This window comes from Pogona vitticeps, chromosome 2 (genome assembly GCF_051106095.1).
Source record: "Pogona vitticeps strain Pit_001003342236 chromosome 2, PviZW2.1, whole genome shotgun sequence".
NCBI lineage: Eukaryota > Metazoa > Chordata > Lepidosauria > Squamata > Agamidae > Pogona > Pogona vitticeps.
In genome coordinates this window covers 18181842-18204690 of record NC_135784.1, presented here as the reverse complement: position 1 = coordinate 18204690, position 22849 = coordinate 18181842, and the positions used below count along the sequence as shown (strand labels likewise).

Sequence of the window (22849 nt, the reverse complement as noted above, 5' to 3'; positions counted from 1 at the left end):
GAAGGGCTCCATGGCTTCCCCGTGTTAGAAGTCGCCCTAATGTTACCTCTTCCTTCCCCTTGCCAAGTTGTTCCCATATGTTATCCATCGGTTGATCCTGTGCCAGCAATTCTCACCCAGTCCTCCTCGTTCACCTCCTTTATGACTTCTCGGATCCCCCCTGTATGTCTCTATAAGGAGCCAAAGCTAGGCGGCTGCACCAAAAGCCTATTTTTCCCCACCCATTTTCAATCTCTATTCTTTTAAACTGTCTAATTTTCTTTCCTATTCCCCACCACAGATCACAAAAAAATGAGTCGTGCCTGGTGGTGAAACTAAATTTTAATCCCAACTCTGATGGAGGCTGACTGTGACTATCTTACCTTGTTTTCCCTAGCCAAATAAGAAATTACAGTATTTGAATTTCAATGAAAAGGTGAAGGGGGAGTCGAGGGAATGCAAAGTCCTTGGTGGCCTTCTGTTTAAAGAGTTGGGTGATAAATTTGAAAGGGCTAGCTGAGGAGGAATTTGAAAGCACATTCCCTTCCCAAAACGCCTTGTCAGACTGCATCTTTATCCATCTGTATCAAACCTGTTTTTTCAGTTTTCTAAATGTTATTGTTCCTAATGTCTGCTTTATGTTCATTTGGCCTTTGAGGTAGTGATGGCACCTCGTATTAAAGGGTGCACGGGGTTTTAACAAGGCTACCTCCTGGGGGGGGGGAAATCTTATTTCTTATTTATTTGATTCCTATACCACCCATCCGGCAGCCAAGGCCACTCACATCTCAACACCTAGACATTTTATCAAAGTCATCATTTAAGTTTTATTGTCACTACACATTGTTGTATACTTGATGTTTAGAAACACGGTTCTCTTTAATTTTCCTCTACAGATGAAGGTGTGGTTATTAACTAAGGCAGCTGGGAACTTTTTTTTCCTTTCTTTAATTTTCTTTAAAACATTTTTACCACCTTCCTCCCCAAAAAGGACTCAAGGAAGCATAGCTTCTTGAGATGAAGACAGCTAAGCATGACCTATACTGAAACTTGTATTCAAGGAAACCATCGGTTATGTAACTCACAGCAACCGGGATTCTCTGGTTCTATACTGTAAAAGGCTGATTTTATTTTAAAAAGCACTTTTACTTATCTTTTACTCTCCCTCCGTGGTAAGAATTTAAACACAATCCCTTGCGTGTCTCCCTCAGCCTGTCCTCCTACCCCTGAAATTAAACCTGCTACCCAGAGAGCTCATGGAGGAAACCCCCCCACACACACAATCTCTTCCTTAATTCTTGATGCCAGAAGTCAAGAGAAGGTCCAGAGAGCTTTTGGATACAGAATTGAGACACGGAGGGAGAGGTGCCATTTTGGTTTATCTGCCTCAGGCAGCAAAGTGGCTTGGGCCATAAAAGCCCCCACCCCTCCAGCTGCATCCCTTTCTGAGGCCCTCCCTGCAGATCTTGGCTCTCTCAGGATATCTCCCCTCTTGCAGAAAATGTCTCCTGATCACTCCCACAAACTGCTGTTTGTGGAAACTGCTGTTCCCCCCCTCCCTTTTCTGGCTCATTCAGTTCTTTTGGCATCTGCGAAAACAGAAAAGCCAAGGAAATTCCCTTTGAACTGCACTGTTTTGCCTTCTCAGGAGCTGGGTCGTTCCCTCCTGGATTTGAGTGAAAGGCTCAGAAACCGCTCTACTGCCCCCCCCCCAATGTCTTTCCCAACTCAACCCAAGCCAGCAATCCCCACTCTTCCTCCTTTTCCTTCCATTATCTGTCTTTTTTTCTGCCTTTTTCAGTGAGCCAACTTTGGAGTGATACGTTGGAATGACCCCTCTTAAAGTTGTTGTACAGTAGGATCTCCATGTCCTCAGGATCAGGATCACTCATCTGTGGTCTGAAAATATTAAAAATATTAAAAGAAACAAAACCACCCTAGAAATAAGTATTTCCATTATGTATTTAGCAGGACTGGGCACAAGAGGGAGCCAGAGACTATGCTATGGATTCTTGTGGTTGAAGAACACATACCATGGTCTCTGGCCCTCTCTAGTGGCCAGTTCTGGTAATGCACGTGAAAACAATACCAAAGAGGGCCTCCCACCAAAATAAGACTCTGGTTAGAGCAGCAAGAAGTCACTTTACAACAGGCTTCAAAGCAAAGTATGAAGACCAAAGAATAATGAAGTAAAACCCAATGTAGACAAATTCCATCAATGCAGCACATAAATGGAGTTTATGCCCCATCATATGTACAAAAGCAGATCTAGCAAATGGCCGAGAGAATGCTATTGAAATAGCCTCCTTCTCTATGATAGCTCAATAATCTTAACATTTTAATAGAATTTTAATCTTACCTAATGTAAACTTAATGTATGTCCATAATTCTAAATTGTGCAATACTCTGAGGCAAAGAAAGCAAGAGAGCATCTAATTTCCAGACAAAGCGTTTCAAGGTAAAATATGAACAACTCAAAAGAAAAAAAGTCAGATAGGTGGTATGGTGACAAGAGACTTCCCTTTCACATATCATAGCCAGTCTTAGCAGTAGACCACTGGTTCTTAACCTTGGGTTACTCAGGAGTTTTGGACTGCAACTCCCAGAAGCCTTCACCACCAGCTGTCCTGACTGGGGTTTCTGGGAGTTGCAGTTCAAAAGCATCCGAGTAACAAAGGTTAAGAACCACTGCAGTAGACAAAGCCTCACGAGGAAAGACTGAAAGAATTGGGCACATTTGGCCTTGAGGAAAAGAAGACTGAGGGGAGATAGGATAGCACTCCTCAAATATTTGAAAGGCTCTCATACAGAGAACGGGCAGGATCTCTTCTCGATCATCCCAGAGTGCAGGACACGTAATAATGGGCTCAAGTTACAAGATGCCAGATTTAGGCTGGATATCAGGAAAAACCTCTCAACTGTGAAGAGTAGTATGACAATGGAACCAATGACCTTGGACACTGGAGACGTTCAAGAGAAAATCAGACCCCCATCTGTCAGACCTGCCTTGAGCAGGGGCCTGAACTCGAGGGTAGGCCCCTTCCAACTCAGCTAACGCCACGATTTTACAACTGAGCCGGCCCTACCAGTAGTCAAAAACACAGGGTGGCAACCGGTTCAGGCAGCAGACTTTGTAAAACAGGAACTCCAGGGCTGGCGAAAGGAGAATAAGGTATAGGGGCAACTCATGAGAAGAATCCCTCTGGGTCAAGAGGGGGGGCAGCCCTCTGGGTCACTTCTATCTGCCCAGAAAGAACAAAAGAATACTGGGAGTTGTAGTCCAACGATTATCTAGAAGGCTACACTTTGTCCACACCTCCTCTAGAAATACACTTAAGATTCAGGCGCTTTCCAGAGCTAAAACCAGCAGCGGGAGAAGATGTGGTCAGACTACAAGCCCAGGTGTCGGGACATCCAGCAGCCACCTCCATTTAGTGTTTCATTTTTGGGACAGTGGCACAGTTCCTGGAAGGCCTTTCAGGAAATGGGGCGGGTGGGGAAGCCCAGGACACCCTGAAGCAGTGGTTCCCCAACCTTGAGTCCCCAGATGTTCTTGGACTACAACTCCTGGACACCACGGACAGCCCAGCTTGTGGTGAAGGTTTCAGTCCAACAACATCTGGGAATCCACTGCCTTATTTCAACTCCAATGAGTCCGGATATTGAGGAAAAGTTCTTTGCACACACCTAAAGCTCTATACAGTCGTGCTCCGCTTAACGATTGCCCCACATTATGACGAATCTGTTTTATGACAATCTTTTTGCGATCACAATTGTGATCTAAATGGGGGAATTTCATTTAGCGATGATCGGTTCCCTGCTTCAGGAACCAATTTTTGCTTTACGACGATCAAATACACTGTCAGATTTTCAAAATGGCCACCGACTGCTTAAAATGGCTCTCCCCTGTGTTTAGGGACGGATTCCTCGCTATACAGGCACCAAAAATGGCCGCCATATGGAGGATCTTCGCTGGACGGTGAGTTTTGACCCCACTGGAACGCATTGAACGGTTTTCAATGCATTTCAATGGGGTTTTTAATTTCGCTTTACGATGTTTTCGCTTAACAGCAATTTTCCTGGAATGGATTATCGTTGTTAAGCGAGGCACCACTGTATATTAAACCAGAAGCAGCTGGACTAAACTTATGGAGAGCAGGAACCACACAGCTTGCCCAATGGCTGAAGGCTGAAGAGTGGCTCCCAAGACTCTAGCTTCATGATTCCTAACCTTAGGTCCTTGGGTGTTCCTGGGCACTAGTGGGCATGGACAAGATTTCCAGGAGTTGTAACCCAAGGCTGGGAACCACTGGCCTAGCAGGATCTGCATCTTACTTAATAGACTTCAAAGTGAAGTAAGAAGGTGAAAAACGAATCAAGTAAAATGGGGCTACTTGGATACAGGACAAACGCTCTGGGACTGTGGAGAAATTCAATCAATGCAGCACTAATTGAAGCCCTGCCACGTGAAAAAAGATCTAGCAAACGGCCGAAATAACACTATTAAAGTAGCCCACTTCTGCCCAAAAATAGTCTGTCTTATTTTTTTTTAACTTGGTTTTACTTTTACCTCTATTTCAGTTTTGTCCGTCATTTTAAATTGTTCAATGCTCTGATACAAATAAAGACTGCTCAAATATCTTGGATTTGTATTCCCCCTCGTCTGTGTGGGTTCTCCAACAAGCAACATTGCATGCCTATGAAGCAAAAGAATTTATACACCCCTGGTGTTTCTAGAAGGGTCTATTCTATGTAGACACCCTGGTAAGTCAGGAGAGTTTGTAACAAAACACTCTATTAAAAAACTGCATTCTTTCTTCAGTCGATGGACATTCACAAGGCTCACAATATAGTTTAGAAGAAAACATGTCCTCCAACTTTTTTTTTTAGACAGTCTTTCCTGTGTGGAGCCTCTGATGTGTCCGAAGTTCCGCTTTGCGAATGAAACCTTTTCCACACTCCTGGCACTTGAGCAATTTCTCTCCTGTGTGAAGTTTCTGATGTGTCACGAGGTGTGCATTCTGAGAAAAACATTTCCCACATTCCTGGCACTTGTAAGGCCTTTCTCCTGTGTGGACCCTCTGGTGGATCTGTAGGTTTGAATTCTGGGCAAAACATTTCCCACATTCCTGGCATTTGTATGGTTTGCCCCCTGTGTGGACTCTCTGATGGTTCACAAGATTTGAAATCTGAGTAAAATACTTCCCACACTCCTGGCATCGGTATGGCTTCTCTCCTGTGTGGACTCGCTGATGGTTAAGAAGCTGTGAACTGTAAGCGAAACATTTCCCACACTCCTGGCATTTGTAGGGCTTCTCTCCGGTGTGGACTCTCTGATGCTTCACGAGGTATGAATTCTGAGCAAAATATTTCCCACAATCCTGGCATTTGTATGATTTGTCTTTTGTGTGGACTCTCTGATGTTTCACAAGCAGCGAATTGTGAAGAAAGCACTTTCCACACTCCTGGCATTTGAAGAGTTTTTCTACTCTGTGTACTCTCCGATGCTTCATAAGCTGTGAACTATAAGGAAAACATTTCCCACACTCTTGGCATCGGTATGGTTTTTCATCTAAGTGGACCCTCTGATGCTTGACAAGATTTGAATTCTGAGCAAAACATTTCCCACACTCTGGGCATTTGTACGGTTTCTCTCCTGTGTGGACTCTGTGATGGTTCAAAAGTTGCGAACTGTCGGCAAAACATTTCCCACACTCTTGGCACGTGTAGGGTTTCTCTCCTGTATGGATTCTCTGATGCTTCACAAGATTTGAATTCTGTGCAAAACGTTTTCCACACTCTTCACATTTATAGAGTTTCCAACCCGTGTGGATTCTCCGGTGATTCATCAACTGCGAACTGTGAATGAAACATTTCCCACACTCTTGGCATTTGTACGGTTTTTCTCCCGAATGGAGTTTCTGATGGTTCAGAAGGCCTGCCTTATGAGCAAAACATTGCCCACACTCCTGACATCTGTAGGGTTTCTCTCCCGTGTGGACTCGCTGGTGGATTATAAGATTTGAGCTCTGAGAAAAACATTTCCCACACTCCTGGCATTGGTAGGGTTTCTCTCTTGTGTGTACAGTCTGATGCCTTGCAAGTTCTGAATTCCGAGTAAAACCTTTTCCACACTCCTGACAAAGATGTAGTTTCTTCCCTGTGTGTACAATCTGATGAGTCACAAGATCCGACTTCCGAGCAAAAAATACTCCACACTCTTGGCATTTGTACGTTTTCTCTCCCGGAGGTTCTTTCTGGGGGCCCATACAATTCAAACTGGAATCCAGTTTTCCTCTGGATGCTTCACATGGAGTACTTTCCTTTGCAATGTGAAGCATCATCTTTTGAGCAACATTTTCCCCACCTACAGTGCATTGGTGTGTTGTTTCTCTGGTGTTCCTTTCTTCTTCTGTGTCAGCTTGCTGGTCTCTTCCTAGGCCCAATTGATAATCAAATCCCTCCTCACTCTTCACACATACATCTGTTTCCTTCCAGTTCTCACCTGGAGAGGAGGAAAAGGACAGACAAGATTGAATTCTATTTTTGAGTAAAAGAACCTAGGGATAAGGGCATTGTGTCCCTTGTGTTGCAAAAATGCTTGTTTTTTCCTCTGGCAGGTCCAGTTTGATCTGTACCCAAGAGAGGAGTAAAGCCAATACTCCTGTTTAATGTTCTGCGCAGAACACGAGGAAACAGGGAATGGCTTCTAAATCCTATGCCTCTCTGATTGTTATTTTTGAGGCATCTGTAGAGTAGATCAGCCGCATAAACTGACAATCATTGTCATATATGCAGGTACACAATGTATGTTTATTGATATTCATTTCTCTATAACCTCATAAGATCATTAACTACAGGCTGAGCAAAGCAAGGTAGAGCTATTCAAAAGCATAAAGCTTGAGCAAAATACGTCATCTCTCATCCGGTGCCCCCTTCCACCAGAAATACTCCCTTCCTTGTATCTCAGGCAAAATCCAAAGAAACAAAGCAAGCCAAAAACATCTGGCGCCTTAAAGACTATTGTACTCTAAGGTGAGCTTACATGGATTCTGTCCACTTCTTCAGACATATGGGATAAAGTGAAATACAAAATGAAAACACATAATTCGCAAGGAAAACACTGAAAACACTCATAGGCTTTAAGAGTCTTGGGTGTGTGGCTTCCATATCACATGCAGTAATTTATGGCCTGTGTTTGATGTTACGATCTATTGTTTCATCCCTTCCTTGTTTCATCCCTGGAACGATTTGTTTGCTACTTACTCTTTGACCTTAGTTCCAGAATGCCTGAAAATGAATCACATGGGGTCCAGAGGCACACTTCCCAATAATGGTGTGTGGGTGTGGGTGTGGGTGAAAGTGAGTGAGTGAGTGAGTGAGTGAGTGAGTGAGTGAGTGAGTGAGTGAGTGAGTGAGAGAGAGAGAGAGAGAGAGAGAGAGAGAGAGAGAGGATTCACAAACTTCTCCTACACTTGCAAGTCCAGGTGAAGCCTTCTCCAAGACATTTTAATAACTCCATTTTCAGACGTGAGTCCACTTTTGCCTTGCTGCTGGTTTTATTTTACCCTGAAGTGGTTTCTCTTTCCCTTCTTCTGGGGGCGCCCCAGAACTGTGAATATTGCCCAAGGTCGCACAGGCTGGCTCTACCTGCAGGCTTTTTCTGTTTTCATTCAGTTTTACTACAACAGTGGTGCCTCGCTTAACGAGCGCACCGTTTAACGATGAATCCACATAGCGATCTATTTTTTTAGATCGCTAATGCGATCGCATTGCAATGTTCTGAATAGGCAAAACATCGCATTGCAATGATCGGTAAGCGTTTCGCTTACCGATTTTCGTATTGCGATTTTTTTTTAAACAGCTGATCGGCGGTTCCAAAATGGGTGCCGGGCGCCCAAAATGGCTGCCGCAAGTGTTTTCACGCCCTGCCCTCGCTTACCGAGGGCACGAAAATGGTGGCGCTATGGAGGAACTTCGCTGAAAAGTTTGGGAGCCATAGGAACGCATTAAACGTTCCGTTTAGTGATGTTTCTCCATAGCGACGATTAATCCGGAACGGATTAACGTTGCTATGCGGGGCACCACTGTAATACATTTTATCTGTATTCTGTCTTTGTCATGTAACTTCACTGCATGCATTCACTTGACTTCCTTACAGAACTAAGATTATTTCAACACTTTTTATTTATTCAATTTATACTTTAAATCTCTGCTCCACATTGGACACCCGTCTGCCATATCTGCTTTGCTTTGGATTCCTGCATTGAGCAGAACGTTGGGCTCAATGGCTTTCTGGGACTCTTCCAACTCCATGATTCTATAAAGATGAACATGTCTGAAAGAAAGACGCATTTTCCTTGGCAAATGCCATTAGGAGTTTTGGGTCATCTTCTTACCCAGTGCACTGCTTGATCTTATGCCTGAGGTTTCCACCTCATCCATACGGCGTGAATCCTCGCCCAGCTCCATTTCATAAATATTTTCAGGCTTCGGGACTGTAAAAAAGAGTAGCAAGAATCAGAACTAATCCGCAGAAGTGCATGTGATTTGGGAGCATTTTGGAAATTAAGTTAAATTAAAAATCATGGCCAGAGAATAGATTAAGCATCGGTCATTGCTCTATTGGTTAGATTCAGGCAGTGGAGATGGTTTAAACAGCACTAGGAAAAATTTGCAAACTTATTCACATAGATTATTGTGGTGCCTTGAGGCACAGTGTCAGCATTGCAGTCCTGCAGCCAAAACTCTGCTCATGATAAAGGTTCAATCCCAGGTAACCAGCTCAAGGTTCACTCAAGCTTCCATCCTTCCGAGATCGGTAAACTGAGTACTCAGCTTGCTGGGGTGGGGGGGAGGCAATGCTTAGTCTGCATAATTAAACTCCCCAGGGTGCTTTAAGTTCTATGGGGCAGTGTATAAGCAGCACACTTTGTTTTTAGCTTTTTGCTATTGGACCAGAGAATTTTTCAATGGCTTGGTATCAGCTTTTCCACAGCTCGGTATCATTCAAAGGAACTTGTTAGATATCTGAGCCTAAAATATTCATTCTTTGTCACATTTCCCTGACTAGTGGTAGAACCACAGAACAGGAGAGGAGACACAAGCCCATGGATCGTCTGGCCCAATCCTGTGCTGGTGGCGTAAACCCACAGCAAAGGCAGCTCTGATAGGCAGCTCTTCCGGGGCCCTCTGCTCTATCACGGGACAGTTCTTAGCCTTGCAAAGTGCTGTCTCTGTAGATGGCATCCCCTTTCTTGTAACCCAGACTTGTGGCCTCCGATCCCACCCTTAGCAACCGCACAAAACAGATTTGCTCCTTCTTCAACCGGACAGTCCTCCAAATCTTTTGAGAAGACTGATCCTCTTCCCTCTGTTTCCTCTTCTCCAGTTTAAACACTCCCATAGCACTGGGTCTCTAGACACCCTACACTCTTTCTGCACCCCTCTGGACAAGACGCACTTAGCAATACCTGTCTTGTCTTGCAATGCAGAGAACAGGACACAATCCAGGTGAAGTTGGAACTGGACAGAAAGGCATGGATTTCAGAGTTAACTTAAGAAGTTAAGATTCTCAGCCCAGCTCCCATTTTAAAATACAGTACGACCCTCATATCCACGGTATCGGTATCCACATGTATCCTTATCTATTGTCAAAAATATTAAAGGACCAAAAAAACCCAGAAATACTGTACAGCAGAGGTCATTGACCTTTTGCACGCTGTCCCAAAAATACAGTGTGCTAAATGTCAACGAACTCTACCCAGCCACAAGGACAGGGGATCACTACACACAAAAGACCAGCTAATGACACCCATCAACCGCAGCAACAGACAATCTCTTCTCCTTAGCACAACAATACACCCACAACAATACATACTAATCACCCATCTACAAGAAAAAGACAAAAGCCTATCTCACAGTCATAAATACTGCACTCCCAAGCCAACTACACCAGAGCACAGAGTGCTGTCCTTTGAAGATGCCGGCCACAGAGACTGGCCAAACGTTAGGAAGAACAACCTTCAGAACACGGCCAAAGAGCCCGAAAAACCCACAACAACCATTAGATCCCGGCCGTGAAAGCCTTCGCGAATATATCTCAAAATTTTATTTGTAAATCAGTAACATCATCACCCGGGAAAATAAGGGGCCTTACCAAGAGAGGCCACGATCCCAGATTTCTCCTCCATCGCTTCCCTGCGTAGGATTCTCAGGAACCAGCAACGTCCACTCCACCTAGGTGAAATCCACAACTGCTTCCTTGGATGTCACTGGGTCCTGCGTGGAAAAGGAAGTCAAGCCTCCTCACAAGGCACACAAAGAAAATCTACTAAGAAAACCCAAAAAGGTTCATCAAACAGGGCGGCGAGGGCTTATGCTGTGGACTTTGAACGAGTCGTATCTGCAGCCTTCTTAGCAGAGAATAAGGCTAATGGCTGTTCGCTTGATGAGCCACCAGCTCCTTCCCAGTGTAGAAGCCGTGGGTTGCTTGCAACAAAGGGAAAAGTGACGACCCTCAGGCAGGCATCTAGTGAGACTTTGAAGGACGCAGGATGGTGGACTAGAAGGATCTTCAGCCTGAGCCGGTAGGGGCGCTCCTTATGTACTCCGTTTTGTCATGGCGAAAGAGAAGATGAAGGATTTGTTCGGGCTGAAGAGGGAGCCGTGATGGGAAACCAGTCAGGTCCACTTTCCTCAAATCAATTGAATACAAAATTGAGCCGATCATCTGTAGAACAAGAAATGTGTAGGTGTTGATCAATTCAACACAAATGAACCATCCCCATTTCAGATACTTCTATGTCTATCATTAAGACTATTGGGGTACACTTCGGACAAACCCCTGCTAGTGACCAGCTCTCATCCTGCAAGGAAGGGCTGGACGATGCCTAGGCTCAAAGGAGAGTCTGACGATCCTGCACCTTTCCCACCTTGACTAAAACTACCCACCCATTCTCCACCCCAAGGCTTCCTCCTCACCATTATGGTTTCTCATCCTGCCCTCTTTTTCCCTAACATGGTACAGTATTTGTTTTGATCTTTTAAAACAATCTGTACACTTACTGCTTTTTAGCTTTTAAATATTGTCTTTAAATGATGTCTTAGGTTCTCTTTAAGGGGGGAAAAGTGAGGTTAAAAAAAATATTTTAAATAAAATCATAATTTCAAAATGGACTGGGCAACCACCGTTTTCTTAAAAGGGCACCCCAAGATAACCACACATCCCTTCAACCTTGGGCTAACCCGGGACTCTTGCAAAAACCATGCATTTCCCACTCCATCAGCAAAGAGTCTTCATCCTGCCCAGGGTGCTCCAAATTTTTTTTTAAATAAAGCACCATAGGAGGCGGGAAACCCCACAAAACACCTGCTTCCACCCTCCAGACAGTTTAAAAAATTGATGCAAGGCTTTTTAAACGAGGAGACAAGAGACGATGGCTCCCCCCCACACACACACACACATGATTTCCACCACCACCCCAGCGCCCCTCCGTCCTATAAATAAGGCACGGCTAGGGAGAGGCTGTTGCTGCAGCTTCGGGAGCCCAGGATCCGGCCTGCGCGGCCCCTTCCCCACGCCTTCCAGTCACCCATTTTGTCCCTGTAAATAAAGCATTAGGAATATGGACTCACACCCTCCCCCCTCCAGGCGCGATGGCGGTGGGGTTTGGGGTGGGTGGGTACGCAGACCCTAGATTCCCCGGAAAACAGGGGTAGGGCCTAAAAAGAGCCGAGCCCCGCTTTCCTCCGGAGGACAAAAAAAAGAGGAACAGGAAGGGATTCTTCTCGAGAAAGGACACGGATTTTTTTCCTTCCCTTCTAGGAAGCCCACCTCGGTGCGTTTAACTCCTTAGTTGCCGAGGCGGGGAGGGATGAGCGTCCCCCACACACCACCTTCTACCATAGAGCCCCTTTTCACTGCAGTCTTTGCCTGGGACCGGTTGCTTCCCTCCTGGGTGGTTGGAGGGCAGGCTGGCCGGGCGCCACGAAAGCCCCTCCGCTCTCTCTCCCCATTTCCCTCCCTTGGCCTTTCTTTCCCCGTCCAGCCCAGCCCCCGACATGCTCACCCGGCGTTCTTCCAGCTCTTTCCCCCCCCCTCCCATTTGCGGGAAGGAGAGAAACGTTTACGCTGCCTGTGGAGGGCAGGTACGAGTCCCTTCGTCCTGCACTTCCTGTCACGTGACTGAAGCCAAACCAGACTCCTGGCAAAGTCAAATCAAGACCACTCTTAAGAGTCGTGGTTTGTCTTTATGGGCTGTCAAGGCACTTGTGACTCTTGGAAAACCCGTGAATGAGCGCTTTCCAAAAGCTCCTGTCCTCCCCAGCCCAGTTCTGCTATTCCAGTCTCAAGCCTGTGGCTTCCTTTAGGGAGCCAGTCCATCTCATATTGGGGCTTCCTCTTTTCCTGCTGCCGTTCACTGTTCCCAGCATTCTTGTCTTTCCCAGGGAATCCTGCTTTCTCATGAGGTGCCCAAAGGAAGACAGTCTGGGTTTCAATGTTTTTGCCTCCAGAGTGAGTTCAGGCTGGATTTGATCCAGGGCCCACTTGTTTCTGGCAGTCCAGGGTATCTACAAAGCTCTCCTCAAACAAATCAGTTTTTTCCCCTGCGAGCTTTCTTTCTTATAGTGTCCCCAGATGTTCTTGGACTACAGCTCCCAGAAGCCTTCACCGCTAGCTGTGCTGGCCAGGGTTTCTCGGAGTTGTAGTCCAAGAACATCTGAAGACCGAAGGTTGGGAACGCCTGCTGTGAATGGATGACCTTCCACAACCATTTATTGTGATCAGAAGACATGATAGTGTGGATGATCTCGGTTTCCAGTGATACATCCTTACAGGTGATTATCATACTAAGAGGCATTTTTCCTAACCGAAAAGAAGGAGGGAGATGTTTAGAGCTAGCATCTCCAGGAAAAAATCCTCTGCAAACTCTCTATTGTTTTTCTTCCTTTTTGCCTGTGCCCTCTCCGGCTTGGCTAGCCAATAATAATACAGTAGGACCCCCTTATCCACGGGATTAGTATCCACTGATTCACTTATCCACAGTACGAGAACATCAAAGATCCAAGGGCTCAGTTTTTGGTAATAAATGTGAAAAAAGTCTTTTCCTGAATTTTTTATTTGAATATTTTTAATATTTTCAGTGTCAATATCCTTCTTGCTCATACTGTTATCGAGCCAAGTACGTATCTGCAATGTAACTGTACGTTTCTTTTCTTTCCTTAATTGTAGAACTTTGTATTTATCCCTATTAAATTTCATTCTGCTGTTTTCAGCCTTTTGCTTCAAGCCCATGGCATACGCAGCCCCTTCCAGCGTCGCTATTCTGTGGGTTGCCAGCATCCGGGGGCAAGACGAGTATTGTGCCCCCTGAGCAAGAGACGTTGGCTTTCCCAGCCTCATCAGAGCACTTTGCACTTGGAAACCTCCACACAGGATTCTACCTCTCCCCTTACTTATCCGGCCATCTATCTATCCCAGCAGCCCGACCAAAAGCCAGCCGTCGGCAAGTGGGGCTTGCCACGCTCACTCCCCTTCTCCCTCCAGGACACGCATCTCTCTCAGCTCCCAACACAGCCGGTGGCGGCCTCAGGCAGGTGTGCCGTTTTTGTGTTGTGATCCAATGAAAAAAGCACAAACGTCCCCACTCTCTCCTCTTCCTCAAGGCAAGAAAATGGAATTATTAAAGCTCAAGGAACCCCACAACATTGTTTAATTATTACAGTAGGACTGCCATAGCCACAGGATCAGTACCTGCAGTTTCAGTAATCCACTGCCTAGATTTGTTGTTTGTTTGTTGTTTAGTCATTCAGTTGTATCCGACTCTTCGTGACCCCATGGACCACAGCACGCCAGGCCCTCCTGTCTTCCACTGCCTCCCAGAGTTTGAACACATGTCGGTCGCTTCGATGACCCTGTCCAACCATCGCCTCCTCTGTCGTCCCCTTCTCCTCTTGCCTTCACACTTTCCCAACATCAGGGTCTTTTCCAGGGAGTCTTCTCTTCTCATGAGATGGCCAAAGTATTCAGGATCTGTCTCAGCTTCAGGAGCTGTCCTTCCAGTGCCTAGATTACATTAAAACAACTCTTAAATATGTGTTTCCAATGTATATTACCTAGATTCCCCACTTGTGTCTCCTTGGTAGGGGCTGGACTGGGTGATCCCATAAGGCCCTTTCCAGCTCTGCAGTTATACGATGATGATGATGATGATCCCATGGAAAAGGCAGGAGAAAGTCCAAGCTCAGGAGGAACTTAAGCGACTCAGAAATCCTGTTCCCAGCAGACGCAGGCCCCCTTGACTTCAGGTGAAAGCATTTCTCAACATAGCAGTTTAACTAACACATGATGACTTGTGTGTGTGTGTGTAGCACGTTTTATGTTCATTTTAAAAAATGTGTGTGTGATTACTAATGAATTCCTGAGGTAAAGCAGATGGAGGTGCCAATCCTACCAACCACACTGAGGAGCTGGACTAAATCGACCATTTTGAACAGAACAGCACCCTGTTTTTGGTGGACCCCATTTGTTGCCCCCTAACAAACATTTGAAAGAGCCCTCTTTTCTTTCTCTTTCATTCTTCTCCCACTCTAAAAGAGCAAAATCATAGACGTTGTCATGGCTGGCTGCTCCTGTTGTCCTCAACCTCATTGCAGAGCCAATCCTGTGATGAGGAACAGCGGGAGAACTGCCTCAGGCATCCGATCTCTGGGGGAGGCAATCAGGGCAGCGCCCAATGATTTCCCCCAATTCTCCCTGCTGTCTCATCCCTCCACGAAATGACTTCAACAGTCCTGCTCAATTCTTGTAAATTCGAGGCTGTGGCTTCCTTTATGGAGCTGATCCTTCTCGTATCTGGTCTTCCTCTTCTCCTGTTGCCTTCACTTTTTTTTTCTAACACGGATAGCTCAGTGGTTTAGGTATCTGGTTGTGGAGCCAGAAGCTGGGAGGTGAGAAAAGCCAGCCTGGGTCATCTTGGGCACACTGCAACAGTGCTGGGAAAGGTGGTAGACAGCAGGAAAAGGGGAAGGCCAATTGCGAGATGGACTGAGTCTCTAAAGGAAGTCACAGGCTTAAGTTTGGAAGAGCTGATCAGGGAAGCTGAGGACGGGACATTTTGGAGATGGCTCATTCACAGAATAGCTGTGAGTCGGAGGCGACTTGACAGCACAGAGCAATAACGACAACCTCAAAGAAGGCAGAAGTCCAGGTCAATGTTTCCTAATTAGAACAAACCAAGGGCAAAATAGCAGGATCAAACTTGCATTAAGAGCAAACCCGTGTCGTAAGTGGGGCCGCCATCTTTTATTTCATCCAGAACGCCTTCTTCATCCAAAACTACAACCGTGAAGAATTATCCAAACTCTTCTTAATGCCATTTTCAATAAGGATAAAATATGTTTTAAAAAATGGAGAAAGGATTGGAAATCAGTCAGTTGATGCCCCCCCCCCAAGGGAGAGACTGGCACGTGGAAAGAAGATGCCAGAAGAGAGTTGGAGGTACTTATGCTCTGTAAGACCAAGACAGAAAACAACCAAGTCACCACCGGGAAAAGAGGAGAGCAAAAGGATCTTTAAAAAGAAGCATGAACTTTTAATTTGTTTTGTTGTTGTTGTTGTAAGGTTTCCCTTGACATTTAGTCCAGTCGTGTCCGACTCTAGAGGGCAGTGCTTATCCCCGTTTCCAAGCCATAGAGCCAGCGTTTGTCCGAAGACCGTTTCCGTGGTCACGTGGCCAGCGTGACTAGACTCAGAAAGCCGTTGCCTTCCCACCGAGGTGGTATCTATTTATCTACTTGCATTTTTTACATGCTTTCGAACTGCTAGGTTGGCAGGAGCTGAGACAAGCGACCGGAGCTCCCTCCGTTGCCTGGACTTGATCTTACAATGGCCGGTCTTCTGACCTCACAGCACAGAGGCTTCTGTGGTTTAACCTGCAGCGCCACCACATCCCTTTTTTAATTTGTACATGCATCATAACATGAAAAAAAAGAGAGCACACAAACAGGCACAGGAGAATATACAGTACTCCCAAATAAAGGGCTGGAAACCAAATATCTACTTTCTTAAAAAGTGGAGGTAATTTGCCTTTTTTGTAGCCACAACACACTGTTGACTCATATTCAGCTTGTGCTCTATGACAATTCCAAGATCCTTCTCGCATTGTTCATGTTCCTAAAATTAAATATAAAGTCAGAGGAAAATCTGTGAATTTCAGCCCAAATGCATCACATTACCCCAGATCCCATCAGAAGGATTTCAGTGACATTGATTATTCAAGTGTTCATTAGCTGATCTCATGATGTAGAGAAACCTTTTTTTCTAACTGATGATCAATCAGTAATATTCTGAAGTTCCCCAAGAGGATAAGCTGTGCCAAGGGATTTTCACACTATTATTAGCAGAACTCTGGTGCTGGATTATGTTGGGAAAGGAAGAACCAAAAGAGAAAAAGAAGGGAGTGGGGGTGGGAGGAATGGGAAGTTATTGAATCCTTCTCTCAAACCCAGAGGAAAACAACAGATCCACAATTCAATGTGAACTGATAGGGTGTTTTCTTGCTATGCTTTTGGGTGCCCCAAAACACCAAGTGGGAGGGGAGCTTTAAGAATACCCTGAAATGCCAGAAAGACAAACAAGGGGGCGTCCTAGATCAAATCCAGCCTGCTCTCTCTCTCTCTCTCTCTCTCTCTCTCTCTCTCTCTCTCTCTCTCTCTCTCTCTCTCTCTCTCTCTCTCTCTCTGGAGGCAAAAATGTTAAAATTAAAGGTGTCCTATTTTGGGGCTCATCCTGGGAAAGGAGGATTGTCTGGAAAAGAGTCCTGCTGGGAAAAGTGGAAGGCAGCAGGAAAAGAGGAGGGCGAAATATGAGATGGACGGACTCCCAGCAGGAATCCACCAGGCTTGAGTCTGCAACAGCTGAGCAGGGCTGTGGGGGGAGAGGACATTTTTTGGAGATCGCTCCTTCATACAGTCCCCAGGAGTCCAGGGGCGGGCTTGACGGCCCATCACCACCACCACAAAGAGAGTCTTGGAATTCCCTCTTTGCCATCGAGGGTTAAAATCACAGAGTCCGGGTTCCTAGAGGGGAAAGCCGGATTCCTTGCCCTTTCTAGCCCCCTTCCCTCCTCGATGTCCCTCCCTCTCCGGGCCTGTTCCTCTTTCCGGAAGAAAGCCCGGCTTCTCCCTCCCGGCCTCTGGGGCGCCCCCTTTCCCCATCTCCAGGGCAACGGCAGAAGGGGAGGAGGAAGGCCTGAGGGTGAGTTCTCCAATGGGGTGGGTGGATTGGCCGGGAGAGGAGCGCCCCCCAGTGGTGCTGTGATTGATTCACCCCCTGCCCTTCGGCCCAGAGAGCCAATGACTTGCCGAAGGGGGCGGGAACAGCCCGACGAGGGGCGTGGCTTATTTTCCTGAGTCCGTCCATCTCACGTTCAGTCTGTGGCTTTTCCTACTGTGGTTGTGGTGGTCGTTGTTGTTATGTGCCTGTCAGTCCCCTCCAACGTCTGGCGACCCTGTGAAGGAGAGCGGTCTCCAAACTGTCTTGCCTTCAACCGCCCTGCTCAGCTCTTGTGAACTCAAGCTTGTGGTTTCCTTTAGGGAGTCCGTCCACCTCACCTTTGTTCTTTCCTCTTTTCCTGCTGCCTCCCACCTTTTTATTTTGCACCACATAAGAGTTCTGGCTTCTTAAGGGGGCGGGTGGGATCTTCCATCCCCCTCCTCATTAGTGTTTTGTGTTTCATTGTTATACTGTCCAGCTCGTTTCGTTTCGTTTAGTCATGTCCGACTCTTCGTGACCGCATGGACCAGAGTACGCCAGGCCCTCCTATCTTCCACTGCCTCCCGGAGTTGTGTCAAATTCATTCTGGTAGCTTCGATGACATCGTCCCGCCATCTCATCCTCTGTCGTCCCCTTCTCCTCTTGCCTTCACACTTTCCTAACATCAAGGTCTTTTCCAAGAAGTCTTCTCTTCTCATGAGATGGCCAAAGTATTGGAGCCTCAGCTTCAGGATCTGTCCTTCCAGTGAGCACTCAGGGTTGATTTCCTTTAGAATTGATAGGTTTGTTCTCCTTGCAATCCAGGGGACTCTCAAGAGCCTCCTCCAGCACCACAATTCAAAAGCATCAGTTCTTCGGCGGTCAGCTTTCTTTATGGTCCAGCTCTCACTTCCATACAACACTACAGGAAAAACCATAGCTTTGACTATTCGGACTTTTGTTGGCAAGGTGATGTCTCTGCTTTTTAAGATGCTGTCAAGGTTTGTCGTTGCTTTCCTCCCAAGAAGCAGGCGTCTTTTAATTTTGGGGCTGCTGTCTCCATCTGCAGTGATCATGGAGCCCAAGAAAGTAAAATCTGTCACTGCCTCCATATCTTCCCCTTCTATTTCCCAGGAGGTGATGGGACCAGTGGCCATGATCTTAGTTTTTTTGATGTTGAGTTTCAGACCGTTTTTTGCACTCTCGTCTTTCACCCTCATTACAAGGTTCTTTAATTCCTCCTCACTTTCCGCCATCAGAGTGGTATCATCTGCATATCGGAGGTTGTTGATATTTCTTCCTGCAATCTTAATTCCAGTTTGGGATTCCTCCAGTCCAGCCTTCCGCATGATGTATTCTGCATATAAATAAGCAGGGTGACAGTATACAGCCTTGTCGTACTCCTTTCCCAATTTTGAACCAATCCGTTGTTCCCTATCCAGTTCTAACTGTTGTTTCCTGTCCCACATATAGGTTTCTCAGGAGATGGATAAGGTGGTCAGGCACGCCCATTTCTTTTAGGACTTGCCATAGTTTGCTGTGGTCCACACAGTCAAAGGCTTTTGCGTAGTCAATGAAGCAGAAGTAGATGTTTTTCTGGAACTCTCTGGCTTTCTCTATAATCCAGCGCATGTTGGCAATTTGGTCTCGAGTTCCTCTGCCCCTTCGGAATCCAGCTTGTACTTCTGGGAGTTCTCGGTCCACATACCGCTGAAGCCTAACTTGGAGGATTTTGAGCATAATCTTGCTAGCGTGTGAAATGAGTGCAATTGTACGGTAGTTGGAGCATTCTTTGGCACTGCCCTTCTTTGGGATTGGGATGTAGATTGATCTTTTCCAATCCTCTGGCCACTGTTGAGTTTTCCAAACTTGCTGGCATATTGAATGTAGCACCTTAACTGCGTCATCTTTTAAGATTTTAAATAGTTCGACTGGAATGCCATCACCTCCACTGGCCTTGTTGTTAGACAAGCTTTCTAAGGCCCACTTGGCTTCACTCTGCAGGATGTCTGGCTCTAGGTCTGCAACCACATGATCTGGGTTGTCTGGGATATACAAATCTTTCTGGTATAATTCCTCTGTGTATTCTTGCCACCTCTTCTTGATGTCTTCTGCTTCTGTGAGGTCTCTCCCATTTATGTCCTTTATCATGTTCATCTTTGCACAAAATGTTCCTCTAATATCTCCAATTTTCCTGAACAGATCTCTGGTTTTTCCTTTTCTATTATTTTCCTCTACTTCTTTACAATGTTCATTTAAGAAGGCCCTCTTGTCTCTCCTTGCTATTCTTTGGAAGTCTGCATTCCATTTTCTGTAACTTTCCCTATCTCCCTTGCATTTTGTTTCCCTTCTCCTCTCTGCTATTTCTAAGGCCTCGTTGGACAGCCACTTTGCTTTCTTGCATTTCCTTTTCTTTGGGATGGTTTTTGTTGCTGCCTCCTGGACAATGTTACGAGCTTCTATCCAAAGTTCTTCAGGCACTCTGTCCACCAAATCGAGTTCCTTAAATCTGTTCTTCACTTCCACTGTGTATTCATAAGGGATGTGGTTTAGATTATACCTGACTAGCCCAGTGGTTTTTCCTACTCTATTCAGTTTAAGCTTCAATTTTGCTATGAGAAGCTGATGATCAGAGCCACAATCAGTTCCAGGCATTGTTTTTGCTGACTGTATTGAGCTTCTCCATCTTTGGCTGCAGAGAATATAATCTATCTGATTTCGGTATTGCCCATCTGGTGATTTCCATGCGTAGAGTCGCCTCTTGTGTTGTTGGAAAAGAGTGTTTGTGATGACCAGCTTGTTCTCTTGACAAAACTCTATTAGCCTTTGCCCTGCTTCATTTTGAACTTCAAGGCCAAACTTCCCTGTTGTTCCTTTTATCTCTTGACACCCTACTTTGGCATTCCAGTCCCCTAGAATGAGAAGAACATCTTTCTTTGGTGTCAGTTCTAGAAGGTGTTGTAAGGCTTCATAAAATTGGTCAATTTCAGTCTCCTCAGCATTGCTGGTTGGTGCATAAACTTGGATTACTGTGATGTTGAAAAGTCTCCCTTGGATTCGTATTGACATCATTCTATCATTTTTGAGATTATATCCCATTACAGCTTTTCCCACTCTTTTGTTGACTATGAGGGATACTTCATTCCTTCTGCGGGATTCTTGCCCACAATAGTAGATATGAGAATCTTCTGAACTGAATTCGCCCATTCCTGTCCATTTTAGTTCACTGATGCCCAGGATGTCAATGTTTATTCTTGCCATCTCCTGTTTGACCACATCCAGCTTCCCAAGGTTCATAGAGCTTACATTGCAGGTTCCTATGCAGTATTTTTCTTTGCAGCATCGGACTTTCCCTTCCAGACGCGTCCACAGCTGAGCGTCCTTTCGGCTTTGGCCCAACCACTTCATTATCTCTGGAGCTACTTGTCCTTGTCCTCCGCTCTTCCTCAGTAACATGTTGGACACCTTCCGACTTGAGGGTCCCATCTTCCAGCGTCATATCTTTTAGCCTTTTGTTTCTGTTCATGGGGCGTTTTTGGCAAAGATACTGGAGTGGAATTGCCGGTTCCTACTCAAGGTGCATTGCGTTTAGTCGGAACTCTCCACTATATCCTGTCCGTCTTGGGTGTCCCTGCACGGCATAGCCCATAGCTTCCCTGAGTTACTTAAGCCCCTTCGCCACAACAAGGCAGCAATCCACGAAGGGGTCTGGGTAGCTCACAATGCAGTAAAATATAGATACGACATAACAAAGTGCTCCAGAATAAACTAATTTGTATCCAATAACCAGGATTTAAACAAACTGCCTGTCTAGCACCATTAATGTTCACAGAAGGGTCTCTTGGCTTCGCAGAGCTTCCGTGTCTGTCTTTCACGGCCCTGAGCGAGAAGATCCTTTGGTTTCATTGGAGGTGTGGATCAAAGATGATGGAGGGAGACTCAGCTGACCCTCAAGCGGGAAGAGGCCCTGGTGCCACTGGGAGCAGGCAAGGTACCTGGGAAAGAACGGTGCAGAAGACTGAGGACCGCGTCAGCTCAGATACACAACTCCAGAGCTTCAGGCGATTCTCCTACGAGGAAGCGGAAGGGCCCCGAGAAGCTTGCAGCCGACTCCACGGTCTCTGCCGTCGGTGGCTGAAGCCAGAAAGGCACACCAAGGCTCAGATCCTGGACCTGGTGATCCTGGAGCAGTTCCTGGCCATCCTTCCCCTGGAGATGTCCCGCTGGGTGAGGGAATGTGGAGCAGAGACCAGTTCCCAGGCGGTGGCCCTGGCCGAAGGCTTCCTCCTGAGTCAGGGAGAAGACAAAAGGCAGAGAAAGCAACAGGTGGGAGCATCCTAGTGGCTCTAAGGCAGAGGTTTATACACATGACCCCGAATCCCAAAGGTAGAGCTGTTTCTCTGAAATTTGAAGTTGGTCACCTTTGAAAGGAGGAATGCATGCCTTGTGTAAAAGCAGAATTTATTTTAAGTTGCCTTTTTTTCTAAGGAATCACAAATTTGATGCTGTGTGTGGCCCCAGGGAAACTAGTGTACCCCGCCCCACTGGGGAGGTTGCCCAGATCTATTCTATAGGGTTAAGAGCACGAGGGAGATATCCTAAAACTCTTTATTGATTGCCCAGTCACAGATGTTCTTTACGGTTGCTGTCCATTCCCCACCCACCAAGACGGCTACCTCTATAATTCCTTTGTATCAGCTGGATAAGTCCGTGTGTTAGGTATATGGCTACAGAGCCAGAGGACGGGAGTTCGATTCCCCACTCTGCCTTCTGTGAAAACCGGAAGGACAGATAAGGGAGGTGCCCTATTGTACTGACAAGAAGATTGAACGATTAAGCTTAGTTAATACAGTGGGGTCTCTACTTAAGAACTTAATCCGTATTGGAAGGTGGTTCTCAAGTTGAAAAGTTCTTATGTTGAATCTGCATTTCCCATAGGAATGCATTGAAAACCATTTAATCCGTATCTGCTCTTTTCCGTCCATAGAAACTACAGTGGAACCTCTACTTAAGAACTTAATCCGTTTTGGAATGGTGTTCTTAAGTTGAAACGTTCTTAAGTTGAAGCAAAATTTCCCATAGGAATGGACTGAAAACCAATTAATCCGTTCTGGCTGTTTTTTTTTTTTGTTTGTTATGTAGAGGTGCATTCATACATTGAAGCATTAGTTCCCATAGGAACTAATGCAAAGCTGGTTAATACGTACTCTACCACTAGGGGGAGAATTTTTTTTAACCTAAGATGACCTTAAAAAAAGAGCAGGAAAGGTTTTTTTTCCTGTTCTTATCTTGGATTTCTGTTCTCAAGTAGAAGCAAAATTTAGCAAATGGAGCTGTTCTTAAGTTGGATTGTTCTTAAGTAGAGACGTTCTTAAGTAGAGACCCCACTGTAATAAGGAAACTAAAAGGTTAAGAGAAGGGGAACAGGTACTAAATAAAGAGAGAAATAAATAGGAGTCTGTGGTCTAGTTAATATGGGGAATGGGAGATGTAAACAGGGGTGGGACTTCACCTGATCAGTTTAGGCGTACCGGATAGGCTGTACACCTTGGAATTCCTGACCAATGGGGAAACAAGGGCGGGACCATGCAGCCGGGAATAGGGAATAAATAT

At 45.8% G+C, this 22849-nt stretch overlaps 2 protein-coding genes across 5 annotated transcripts in view; one reads left to right on the top strand and one right to left on the bottom strand.

The window, feature by feature from the left end:
* Positions 1–4518: 4518 nt before the first annotated feature.
* LOC110069888 (uncharacterized) lies at positions 4519–12157 on the bottom strand. Of its 4 annotated transcripts, none has more exons than XM_072988166.2 (4): positions 12051–12157; positions 10139–10711; positions 8379–8477; positions 4519–6484 (listed from the first exon to the last, which is right to left on the bottom strand). In XM_072988166.2, the coding sequence occupies exons 2-4, from the start codon at positions 10170–10172 to the stop codon at positions 4866–4868; spliced, it is 1752 nt and encodes a 583-aa protein (XP_072844267.2). In that variant the 5' UTR covers positions 10173–10711; positions 12051–12157; the 3' UTR covers positions 4519–4865. The 4 variants fall into 4 exon arrangements, with proteins under 4 accessions (XP_072844267.2, XP_072844268.2, XP_078244279.1 ...); XM_072988167.2 differs by lacking the exon at positions 12051–12157 and adding an exon at positions 11816–12040; XM_078388153.1 differs by lacking the exon at positions 12051–12157 and adding an exon at positions 11494–11641.
* A 4935-nt stretch (positions 12158–17092) lies between these two features.
* LOC110069879 (uncharacterized) overlaps positions 17093–22849 on the top strand; it is a 46309-nt gene continuing 40552 nt past the window's right edge. The window contains exons 1-2 of the mRNA XM_078388201.1: positions 17093–17239; positions 21090–21562. Coding sequence (XP_078244327.1) covers positions 17113–17239; positions 21090–21562 — 600 coding nt within the window. The 5' untranslated portion in view covers positions 17093–17112. The remainder of the gene's footprint in view (positions 17240–21089; positions 21563–22849) is intronic.

Excerpts from the sequence above, each read along its gene's own strand:
- LOC110069888 (XM_072988166.2), bottom strand. The coding sequence starts at position 10,172 with ATGGAGGAGAAATCTGGGATCGTGGCCTCTCTTG. Across the intron at positions 8,478-10,138 it reads TGGGATCGTGGCCTCTCTTG|TCCCGAAGCCTGAAAATATT; the intron begins GTAAGGCCCCTT and ends TCTTTTTTACAG. Across the intron at positions 6,485-8,378 it reads AAGATCAAGCAGTGCACTGG|GTGAGAACTGGAAGGAAACA; the intron begins GTAAGAAGATGA and ends CCTCCTCTCCAG.